Source organism: Amyelois transitella, chromosome W, assembly GCF_032362555.1.
Source record: "Amyelois transitella isolate CPQ chromosome W, ilAmyTran1.1, whole genome shotgun sequence".
Lineage (NCBI taxonomy): Eukaryota > Metazoa > Arthropoda > Insecta > Lepidoptera > Pyralidae > Amyelois > Amyelois transitella.
Window position 1 is genome coordinate 7,344,158 of NC_083536.1, and position 12,592 is coordinate 7,356,749.

The 12,592-nt window shown below is 35.1% G+C and overlaps 1 protein-coding gene and 1 long non-coding RNA gene across 2 annotated transcripts; one reads left to right on the forward strand and one right to left on the reverse strand.

The window, feature by feature from the left end:
* Positions 1–997: 997 nt before the first annotated feature.
* Positions 998–2,866, forward strand: LOC132904293 (uncharacterized). The gene is made up of 2 exons (XR_009657554.1): positions 998–1,575; positions 2,402–2,866. It is a non-coding gene; the product is annotated as an uncharacterized LOC132904293 (long non-coding RNA).
* Positions 2,867–10,977: 8,111 nt separating this feature from the next.
* Positions 10,978–11,913, reverse strand: LOC106143184 (uncharacterized). Its single transcript, XM_013345208.2, has one exon. The coding sequence runs from the start codon at positions 11,911–11,913 to the stop codon at positions 10,978–10,980; it is 936 nt and encodes a 311-aa protein (XP_013200662.1).
* Positions 11,914–12,592: the final 679 nt, after the last annotated feature.

Below are 12,592 nucleotides of genomic sequence, written 5' to 3' on the forward strand. Positions count from 1 at the left end.
AAAGAAACGACGTACAAATGATGTCGTACAAACTAAGTCCCTACGCCTCCTATTATTAACATCAGTTTTATAAACTAACAAAGAGTGTTGTTTCAGAATAACACTAAACACATAAAGTTGACGCACAGATAAAACTTTAGCCATATAATATAATTCAACAGTTGGGGTTTGATATGGCAAAAAAGCATGACTTTCAAAACAGCTCTCTGCGCTATCTCAAGTTGTAGTAATGTAGTCTTACATGCACCACCATACACACCTACACAATATTCAATAAGGGATTGAGCCAAGGCATAATAAACGGACATAAGTATTTTGTGACTAGCTATATTCCTCAAATTTCTAAAAACATAAATAAGCTTCCTAAGCCTATCTGTCAATTTGTCTATATGCAATTGAAAATTTAACCGGTAGTCAATATAAACACCCAGGTATTTAATAAAATCAACTTTCTGCAAGGCGGGGCAAGCGCATGTTGTATCCTGAGATTCACAGAAATGGGCCTTGAGTGCAAACGGGAACAAATTCTTAAGAGAGGAATTTCGTATGGCAAAAGTCATAAATTTAGTTTTCTCTGGATTTAAGCTAAGAACGTTATACTGTAACCACCTATTGACAGAATTAAAACCAGTTTCCCCCCCAGGGGGGGGGGGGGGGGACCCCTTTCCAAGAATCATCACTAAACAATAGGGCTGTGTCATCTGCATAAGTAACAACCATACCACCGTTTAAGTTTAGATTACACAAGTCATTTATGTATATGAGAAAGAGGATGGGGCCAAGAATACTACCCTGAGGAACTCCATATTCAACACGCATTTCCCCAATTATACGATCACCGAGTTTGACGCATTGCGTTCGATCACATAAGTTATCCCGAAATAGTTGTAGCTGACTTCCACGGATGCCAATATGCTCTAATTTATCCAGCAAAATAGGGATCGAAATTGTATCAAAAGCCTTGGCCATATCCATACATATGGGTCAAACACAAAAACGAAAGAAAAATGGTTCAGATTTCATGAAGACCTCATTTTCCACTTTTAAAAGTACCAATTATTTTATTATTATACTTTACCTTTTAAATAAACAGGATTTTAATGTTTCTTTTACTTTATATTAAAATAAGTTATTTCTTTGGCCTAACCAATATCAAAATGTCTTCTCCTGTAGACTGTTCGGATACCTAGCTGCTCACTTTAAAAGATGTTAAAAAATATTTCCCAAAAGCAAATAAATTAGTCATCATTATTGTCACAGTGTAGGAAGAATACAGCTATCCAAATATGAACGGTCATTAATTTATCATTTTACAAACAATAATTAAGACACATAAACATACTGTTCCAATATTTGCAGTCTTCTCCTGTAGACACATAAAAATCCAAAATTTTTAAGTATTTTGAACGCATCCTTTGAGTTAAATTTGTTGTGTTGGCATTACTGCGTTAGCTGTCATTCATTCGTCCATAACACTGAGTAATGGCGTCTCTTTTAGTGAAAAATAATAATTTAATAGGATACACAAGATTTTGGTCGACTTTTGAAGATCTTTTCTGTATTTTGCATAAATTGGTAAGTACTTACTTAATAAATATTTAAACCGTGAAGTTTTATGTCCATTATATATAGGTTTAATAAATTGATCATGCTTTCGTGCTAACCTCACAACATTGTCCGCCATCTTATTGTTTTTAATTATTATCTTCCCTGTAGACATCTTTTCTGTGTATGCGCATGTCTACAGGAAATACATTTGTCTACAGAAGAGATGCGAAATTTCTTTTTTTTTTTATTTTCCTTGTATTAAAAAGACTTTTTAGAGATAATAAACTTTTTTTATATTCTTTCGTTATAATAGTCACTCAATGTTCGTTAATCAGATCGATTCTCTAAAAAGATAAAAGATTTAATACTTACTAGGAACTTTTACATGGTATATTTTTGTTTTTGACTTACCAACTTGATAAATATTATAAATTATTTTAAATTTCTAGTGGTCCGCCTGTGCTGCTTATTAATAGTTGCATAATTATGCACTTTTCCTGTTTCTTTTATAATATTTTTGTGTCATGCGAGTGATACAGGATAACAATTATGCTGTCTACAGAAAAGATGAAATAAGCTTCACTGTTGAGCTAAATAGACTTAGGTTTATTTATCTTTATACATAAAAGGCTTCGCTGAGTGACTGACAGATAATGCATATACATAACTACTAAACCTGGGAAGCTTAAATTCTACATAATTATGCTTTCTTTACAAGTTTAGAGATGGGAGGTAATAATCATTTGCAGACGCTAGTCATAACTCACATGCATGGAACTAGAAGTTGAAAAAGCATCCTTGAAACTATGTCAATTTAGCTAAGGCATGACAGTTTGTTGCGTTATTGTTACAGTCATCATGCCACGTACCGGCAGAAGTAGGATTCAGCTTTCGGATGAAGAGAAAAAAAAGCGTAGGCGTGAACAAAAGAAGCTTAGTATTCGACGTGCACGCGCCAAAATGGACGAAGCAGCATTAGAAGAAAGAAGAAGGCAGGACAGAGAAAGATATTACCGTAAAAAGGAACAGGGTAAAATAAAAACTATTAAAGACTACACGCCTAGGGAACAACGAAATATTAGAAAAATATGGAGAGAAAAAGCTAAATTAAAACGTCAGAAGATAAAAAATGCCAAAAATGCTTTGAATTTTATTGAACAGAATACTCCACCATCTAGTCCCTCCTTTTCACGTATGAATGTTGGTAACGCGACTTTGAAGCGCAACGCACGAAAATTACGGAATGAAAATAGAAGTCTCAAACAAAGAATACTTTTCTTGGAATCTAAAATGGCAAAATATCGTATGAGAGCTTTAAGATCTAGCAAAAGAAATGAAAACAGGAATAAAAATTCAGGAAAGAAATTAAAGAAAGTAAAAGAAACGAAGAAAGCTGTTGAAGAATTTTTGCTTCAAGATGGAAATAGCACACTCACTTCAGGAAAGAAAGATACAATAACAAGAAAGAAGATCAAGAAGCAGATTAGATTTTTAAACGATTCGCTCATTAACTTACATAAGTCTTTTGTCAACAAGTTAGGAATTAATATTTCGTATGAAACATTCCGTAGATACCGCCCATTTTGGGTGCTATTCCCTAAAGTTAACTCTAGGAACACCTGTTTATGTGTGATTCATGCAAATAATGATTTTATGATTCAATCTTTACATACTGCTAAAATAATTCCATATAAATCTATAACAGAAGTGCTGAAGCATTTATGCTGTAACAATTCTCTTAACTTGGCTTGTTTGGATAATCGATGTTCTGGTTGCAAGGATAAATTTTTAGAATGTGACATTTCTAATGCTAACGACACATTATCATATGAAAGATGGATTACAAAAAGTTTTCCAGTAGTTATCAAAAATGTAACAAAACAATGTCGTAAAACGATTAAAGAAAGAGTGCAAACCACCAAAAAAGGTTTGTTTGAAAAATTTATTTCAAATTTGCCAATTTTGAAAAAACACGTAGGTACTATGATCTATCAGATCAAAGCAATACAATGCGTGCAGAAAAATATGTCTCCAGTCGATGGTTTATTGCACATCGATTTTTCGGAAAATTATAACTGTAAATATGGGCAGGAGGTTCAGTCAGCTCACTTTGGGGGATCTAAAGCCCAAATTTCACTACATACAAGCGTGTATTACAATACTAACTTAGAGCCTCCCAATAATTACATAAATAGTACATCTTTCTGTACTGCCTCCGAGAACCTGCGCCATGACCCCGTTGCTATTAGCATTCACTTAATGAGTTTAATAGAGAGAATTAAGGAACTTTCTCCAAATCTTCAAACACTTCATATTTTAAGCGATGGCCCCCTTACTCAATATCGCAATAAGTCGATGTTTTTTTTAGTCGCCTCTTTATTAAGTAAGGAATTTTCTGTTTCATCTATCATTTGGCATTTTAGTGAACGGGGTCATGGAAAAGGTGCACCCGACGGTGTCGGTGGATGCATCAAGCGCATTTGTGACAGTCACGTTGCAAGAGGTAAAGACGTGTCTAATTTAGATGATTTAATGGCATGCTTATCCGTCAATTGCAAAGGAATAGAGGTATTCAAAATAGATGAGTCGAAGTTTTCCGAAATCGATCTTTTATTGAAAAGGAGCGCTACTCGTCCTTTCAAAGGGACGCTTCAAATTCATCAGATTACATGGCATTCAGAAAATCCAAATGTCATCCATGCCAGACGATTAAGTTGTTTGGAATGCGCAGCCTATGAAAAATGCTCTCATTATGAAATAGGACAAATTGAAATAGATTTCAAAGTTACAAATAGTCCTATTGAATCAATAATATCTGGCCATACTTTTGATAACGAGCCTGCATCACCTCAGGCGGGACCTTCCAATCAACCAAATTCATTGTTTGAACAAAATTTACCTGAAAGCCCTAGGACTAGCTCTGCCTCAACAAAACCAATATCGCCTGGTTTTTCTGATAAACTGACCCCAGATAATCCTATAGAAGATGTTTTATTACAAAATTATAGGCCTAATAAAGGCGTACGTCGCACTCGTCTAATTTTAAACGATTCTGATTCTTCCGATGAAGCTGTCCCTAAAAAACGCCGAATGCCTTGTTGGTTCGATGATTCTGAGGACGAAAACATTTTTTAGACTATATTTCTAAATTTATTTCATTTGGAAATGTTTTTTTGCTATTTTTTCTGAAAATATACTGATGTTGTTATATTAAAAAAAATACTACAGAAGTGACATCTTATCTGTAGGCAGATAGTGATTATTGTTTTGTTTTTTAATTATTCCCTTTTATAATTAGACTTTAGGGAAATAAATATTCATTTGAGATCATGATTCAGTATTGAAACTTTGATAACAAATTTATCATAATTTGATAGCATAAATTAAGATTATGTTATTTTCTGTAGGCGTTTGGATCTCTTCTGTTGAATTTCTACAGGAAAGTTGTCCATTCTGTGGACGGTTTTTGTTATTTTTTTTTTAAGTAAAGTTATTAAGTTTTTTTTAATTTTCTTGTTTCTGATGTTATTTACGTTTATATTAACCCGGGTTTTCAAAATTCTGGGTTAAAATTTTAGTTATTTGATTATTAAAGTGAAGATAATGTTATTTTCTGTAGAAAATTGGATCTCTTCTGTATCCATAAAAAAAATTAAAATGTGATTTTCTGAGAGATTATGAAAGACTGATCTACGTTAATATGATTAAGAATAACTAGATACTATGTTATAATAAATGGCTGATTTTCAAAACAATTTATTATGTTTTATTTTTTAGACCTCACGAGTCACCGATTTTGTGTTTGACCCATATACCAACTACTTTTCTTCCGGCATTCAAGTTCTCCACAACAAGCAAGGACATGAACAGCATCAGCAGTAGATTTCTTTGAGCGGAAACCAAACTGAGAATCCGACAAAATATAGTGCTTATCTAAGTATTTTATAAGCCTGAAACTGATCAAACGTTCAAGAATCTTGGATAGCGCTGGAAGAATTGAAATTGGACGATAGTTACTAATTTGATCTCTATTTCCGGTCTTGTAAATTGGAAGTACGATGGATTTTTTTAAAGCTTTAGGAAACGTACCATTCAGCAATGACAGATTACAGATATGAGTAATAGGACCAACCAGAAGCTGTGAATGAGTTTTAACACGTTGAACGCCAGACGGCACACCGGTGGGCCCACTGACATAATCCGTTCGGGCCGTAGTGAAATTGCGTTTTCCGTAATTTTTGGCCATTTCGTTTTATTGCACCAAACGATTACAAATACGTTATTTCGTCATGTAGGCTATTTATTTTCTTGAATTATTACCAAAGAAGTGGAAATATTGAACTAGGCACACCGGTGACCCCCGCGGCCCGAACGGCAGGAATTTCGTAAATCCTTCTCCGCTGGCCACGGGGTCACGCAGCGGCCCACCCCGCGCCCCGCTACCGCTCCGGGCTTGCTTTCGCCGTGAGCGCAGCCAGCCATTTTAGTAGCAAAATCAAGGACTACACGGAAGGACGTACGTCGCTAACAATATTTTTGCTATTGTTTTGTATTACGGTATTTTCTTATACAGTTAGATTAATGATGGACGACTTTGAAGAGCTCGAGTTAACTCAAGAAGACTTAGCGGAAATTGAAAACGTGGAAATAAATTTACTAAATAATAGCTTTCAATTTAATTCTGACGATGAATTAAATCTACCAAGAAAGAGAAGATGTCGACTAATATTGCCCTCCGATTCGGAAGAAGACAATGACGAAAGTAGGGTTGTACCAGATTTATCAGGTAAGTTTACCTACAAACTTTTACATTTTTATGGTTCCGTAGCCAAACGGCAAAAAACGAAACCCTTATAGATTCGTCATGTCTGTCTGTTCGTCCATCCGTCCATGTCTGTCACAGGCACTTTTTTCCATATTTCTTATTTCATATTAAGGGGGGTAAGTAACGTGTTTTTTTCGTATTTTTTTACTCAATATTAAAAACGGTAACAGGTAGAACGTAATTTTTTGCTGTTAATGGTACGGAACCCTTCATGCGCGAGTCCGACTCGCACTTGGCCGGTTATTTTCTATACTGAATAGTTTGCGCGAGAGACACTTCACTTGGCCGGTTTTTACATACGGCTATCTGCACTTACGAAATTACACAGACCAAAGATTTGTTTCTACGTACAATCAATTAATATGCTAGTTTCTTTATTCAGGTAATACACCGGCATCGAACATATGGCATGAACCAAAAGGTAATCAACGGAACATTATACCTTTCACTGAAATATCTGGTTTTCCTTTGCGCTTTCGTAAAAGCATGACTAACCAATCTGCATATGGATTTTTTGGGCTGATGGTGTCAGATGAAATACTTATAGAAATCGTTGAGTGTACTAATCTCTTTGCTACTCAAAAAATTGCTTCAAATGAAGTTTCTAAACATGCACGGCTTCGTCAATGGACGCCAACAGATCTTGCAGAAATAAAACAGTTTTTTGGGATTTTATTATTCATGGGCCTTGTCAAAATATCTCGTATGAATGATTATTGGTCTACCGATGAAGTTTTAAGTCATCCTTATCCAAGAACAATAATGTCACGCAATCGGTTCGAGTTGTTACTTCAAATGCTGCATTTTTCAAGAAATGACGAAGCTAATAAGTCAGACAGGCTTTATCGGATCCGTAATCTTTTAGAAATGTTGAATGCTAACTATCAAGAGTATTACACGCCATGTGAAGATTTGTGCATAGATGAAAGTGTCGTCCCGTTTCGGGGAAGGATTATTTTTAGACAGTATAATAAACAAAAGCGTCATAAATACGGTATTAAGGAATTCAAACTATGTACTATACCTGGATACACCTATAAAGTTAATGTTTATGCTGGCAAAAACGATGCCACGAATACTACTCCCACAAATGTAGTTATGGAATTATGTAGTGGCCTATTGAATAAAGGTCACACATTATATACTGATAATTGGTATACGAGCATTGATTTGGCGAGAAAACTTCTATATAATGAGACGCATTTAGTTGGAACTCTCCGAAAAAATCGGAAGCATTTACCGAAGAGTGTTGTCCAAAAAAAACTAAAAAAAGGCGAATATATCGCAAAAGAAAGTGAAGATGGCATAACTGTGATGAAATGGCGGGACAAAAGGGAGGTACTAGTTTTATCTACAAAACATTCTGTTCGTTTTCATAATGTTACAAAGAGAGGCAAGATTATATCAAAGCCTCAAATAATCATTGATTATAATAAAGGGAAGGGCGCAGTGGATTTGTCCGATCAGATGACTTCTTATTGCACACCGCTTCGCAAATCGATTAAATGGTACAAAAAGTTAGCAATAGACTTACTATTGAATACCTCTGTTGTTAATGCTTTAATGCTTTATAAAACGGTGACTAATGATAAAATGATCCAAATTGTAGATTTTCGAAGAGAACTTTTAGATGGCTTATGTCAGAAACCTGAAGAAGCATTGAAAAGAAAAATGCCAAAAAGGCTTAAACATACTTTGGTAAAGAGAGAAGGAACCAGTAGAAAATCTAGGCGAACTTGTCAACAGTGTTATAAAGCGAAGTCAGCAATCATTGGTGCTAAAATGGCTAAAAATCAGGCAAAGAAAGTGGTAACCTACTGCTCTACCTGCCCTAATAAACCATCCATATGTTTGGAATGTTTTAATGAAGTTCACTCAAAGTCATGAATAAGTAAGAACTTAAAAGAAAGTCAAATCACAAACATGAAAGATGTGTTTGTTGATAATTTTTTAGCATTTTTTTTTTAATTCATAATGTCCCTTTGCTGGGAAAAGATCTCCTTATAGGATATAATATTGAAAGGTTTTTTGTGTGTTATGATAATTTTTTAGCATTTCTTGAACTAGTAATGTCCCATTGCTGGGTAAATATCTCTCATGTTTCGTATTTTCTCTACAAGATGTTATAATTGCATTTAAGTTAAAAATATCGTGTGTTTTGTATTAACGCCTGTTTAAGTTGGTTTTGATTTTGTTTTTATTAGGTACATTTTATTTTATAGTTAAAAGTGAAGCTACAAACTGAAAAGTACCATATTGTTGCTCAATTTATCATTAGGATACCTACAAGCAAAATTCCTGTTTTCAGTTTTTTTTTGCGTTTTTTTGGTATATTTCTAATAAAACATTTAACCTAATAATTGGTTTTTGCATTTTAATATTACCTTTCTAATGATAAGTATCTAAATTAATAATTATTTTACTTTAAATATACTTTTGATATGGCAGTTCAGTACAGCCCTAATAATTTGACAAAAATTGGAAAAAAATCTAAGTGCTTACCCGTACAAAAGAACCAAGCCGAATCTTATATTCTACAGGGCCAAGCGGCCCACCTAAGTAACGTTATTGCATAGTATCTTTGCGTTTCGGCCAGTAAATTGCGTTTGAAGTGAAGCTCTCCGATGGCACACCGGTGACCACCAAAGCCTGAACGGAACAACACCCTTTGGCTCACCGGTAACCCCCGTGGCCTAAACGGAACAACATGCTTTTTCCTTCGGCGTTCAACGTGTTAATAATAAAATTTGATATGCCATCCCATCCAACAGAGCAATTTGACTTAAGGGACATTATCAAAGAATATACCTCAGACTCATCCGTGGGTAACATTACGAACGAATGAGGAAAATGACTTCCACGACCATTTTCAGGAGGAAAAAAGTTTTCTTTACGTACCTTCTCCGCCAGTAATTTTTCTACATTCACGAAATAATTATTGATATCATTTACCGATTGTGATACAAGTACTGGAGAATGATCTTTATTTTTATTTCTGCTTGTAATATTGTTAATTGCTTGCCAGAGTGTTCTACTATTTGTTCCCGCGCTATTCAAAGTTTTTGTGTCAAATTCTTTTTTTATTTTCTTAAGTAGATTATTACAAAAATTCCTGTACCTGGTAAATATTAACTTCATATCCAAATCATTCTGACACTGCTGAGATTTTCTATGCAATAAGTCTCGATGTCGCATACAACGCAGCAAGCCGGGAGTTATCCACGGTTTTAGTATTTTTTTACGATTTGAAGGAGTATATTCAACAGTATTGTCATTAACTATTTTAGATAAGTTGTCAATAAGGAAATCAGTGGCAGAATTGGCATCATCCATAGAATATATTTCTGAGAAATCCAAGTCACCTAGGGATTTCGCCAGACCATCATAGTTTATCTTTAAAATTTTAATACAATTTTTTATATGAGTTGGTTGTAAGGATAAATGAAGCATAATAGTTTTGTGGTCTGTCAAGGATGTGTCCGCAACAAAAGTTGATGCTTGGAATTTTGATTTAAGTAGAAAATGGTCGAGACAATTATCTAATCTGGTTGGAAAAGTATGGCATGGTAAAAGGCCATGAGAGGCTGTCAGGGATAGATAATCATACTTTTCCGAGGAGGAACTATTTTCACCAATATTAATATTAATATCACCAGCAACATTGTTACAAGACTTAAGTTGTTGGAGGATTTTGTCTAATGAAGATAAAAAATTTGATATATGTGAATAAGACGGCGAGCGATATATAGCCACTATAGCCATGGCGTTGTTTATCTTTTATGTCACACAATTAGCATCCAATATCTGCGGTTCTATGACAGAATATTTTAAGCTTTCCTTCATGTATAAGACTACTCCATCGTTTTGTATTGGGTTATTCTTAGTGGCATAATAATGATAACCTGGTAATACCGGAAGATTACGAGTCTCAGAAAGTCGACATTCAGAAAAGATAAGTACATCCCAGTTAGTCTTTGTACGGGCAAGAACAGTCAAAAATCCTGCAAAGTTACCCGTAATACTCCGAATATTCTGTTGAATAATTTTTAAACCATTAAAATTTACCTTTGGACAATCCTCGAGCAATCCCGTAGCACAATCCGACACGGAAACATTGTCAATGCCATCAAAATTAGCTTGTAAATTATCGAATTAAATTATGTAATAAACACTGGACGCAAACTATTTTAACATGCATAACACAATTGTAATCACAAGCCGAAAAGCAGAAAGCCAATAGCCGTAAACATATTTCAATACAGAACGAGACAAACCAAGTTAAATGTTTCACTTTGATATCTAAATTCATAACTACAAAGGTAAGCTGACATTTCAAACAATGTAATATTGTTAGACACAGAATAAAAGAATTTCTGACTAACCCAAAAATCACAGTAACAGGTACATGTATATAAACATAATTATTACACTGACAAAATCCTATAAATAGCTTGCAGATAATTATAAAAATAAAATTTGATGGGTAGGTGAACATAACAGTTAAGTATTGGTACAACTTGAGTCAGGGTCGAGGCACACTGAGCGCAACATGGCGTACAATAAATAAGACTAAAAGTAGTAATATATAAAAGAAGGATATTCAGTCACGCGTTATTTTTCAATCCTCTCAAGTCTGCCTCAGTTTTAATCTGAAGCCGTGGACTGCCATCCGCTAGCCGCATGTAAATGCGGCCCCTGCTTGTCCAACAGAAACGGTATCCCAGTGTCTTCGCTGTATCACGCGCCTGTCCAAACAACTTTCGGTCTTTGTTGGTCAGGCTTTCAGTTACGTATATCGGGACACAAGAACCCGCCAACCCCACACTAGACGAGGAAAGCTTGTTATGAGGATTTATTTTGTTGTAGTCCTTCACTCCGTTCAAAATTTTATTCTTAGTAATAACTGAATTCAGTTCGGTTACAACCACCGAAGACCCAATCTTATTTTTAATTCGATATATGTCTTTTATGTCGGACGTTGAGATATCAACGTTGAGTGCGCCGCAAGTTTTTAGCATAAGATCAGTAAGATCTTGTTGTGTCTCCTGCCTATTTTGTTGGACAGCGGCCGGGGCGACAGGTAGATTGCGAACCTCAACAACTGTGAACTTCAACCTTTTTTGCATATCGTCTATTTGACTTTCTAAAGAAGAAATATATCTTTTATTTTCCATACGTTCTTGCTCCATTTCGAGGAGTTTATTCTTCAATTCGTCATATTGTTTTGACAAAAATTGCATCGATTTTTCGACTTCCGAACTAGAAGATTGAATACAGGCATTTTGTTTTTTCAGCTCGGCAATGTCTAAAAACAATTTGTCAATAACTTTGTCTTGTTCCTTTTTCCACTGGGTCAACAGAGACAATAATTCATCTCTTGGAATATTTTCTTCAGAAGTACTATGGTCATCATTTCTGGATCTTTTCATACGTTTAGATAAGTAATTTAATGGAATTTCAGGATCAAGGTTGGTTATGTCACTCTCTGACGAAATCTGGAGACCCTTATTGCCAGGGGGTGTTCGCTGAATCTTAGACATTCTTGGGTTCAAAGTTTATGCAGTCAAATAAGCTGACCACTTATGTTGAACTCTGCCAAGACGAAGTGTTACTACGTGGACGGTCTTGCTTCACTGGACACTTAGACAAAAGATGACAAAGCGACCTCCAACACTCGTGAAAGATGTGTATTCGTCCTGTCTTCTTCACTCCAACGACGCACTTGTTCTACACGATTTATGATCGCCTGGTACTTTAAGCGAATACAATAAAGACGTCTAAACACTTTCGTGGCCCAGGGGGGAGGATATACTTTGCAAACGATAAATAGAAAAGGCTTTATTGCAAATACGTTCACGCTTTCACGTTCAAATTAAAGGTTCCTTTGGGAAGTATATGTTAACTTCTGCAGAATCTTTAACTCTCAGAAAGCGTTGACAAAATATTAAAAAAAAAACAAAAATAGTTTTTGCCGCCCAGATTGTGAAAACAAATGTCTTTGCGCTCGAAGAGACCGGTAAATCCGCAGCGGCACGACTTCCCAAATTCAAAATGAAGCAATAACTGCCCAAGTTCAGAATAAAACGATAACTACTCAAGTTCAGTCCAAGAAGAAAAAAACTATTCAAGTTTCCAAGAAAGCAACAACTATCAAAGTTTAAAACAAAACGAGGTTTTTCAATAACCAACAGCTTATATTACAAGGTAGTCTTACTCAAT

What these genes read in the sequence shown, in the direction of transcription:
- LOC106143184 (XM_013345208.2), bottom strand. Translation starts at nt 11,913, where the DNA reads ATGTCTAAGATTCAGCGAACACCCCCTGGCAATAAGGGTCTCCAGATT.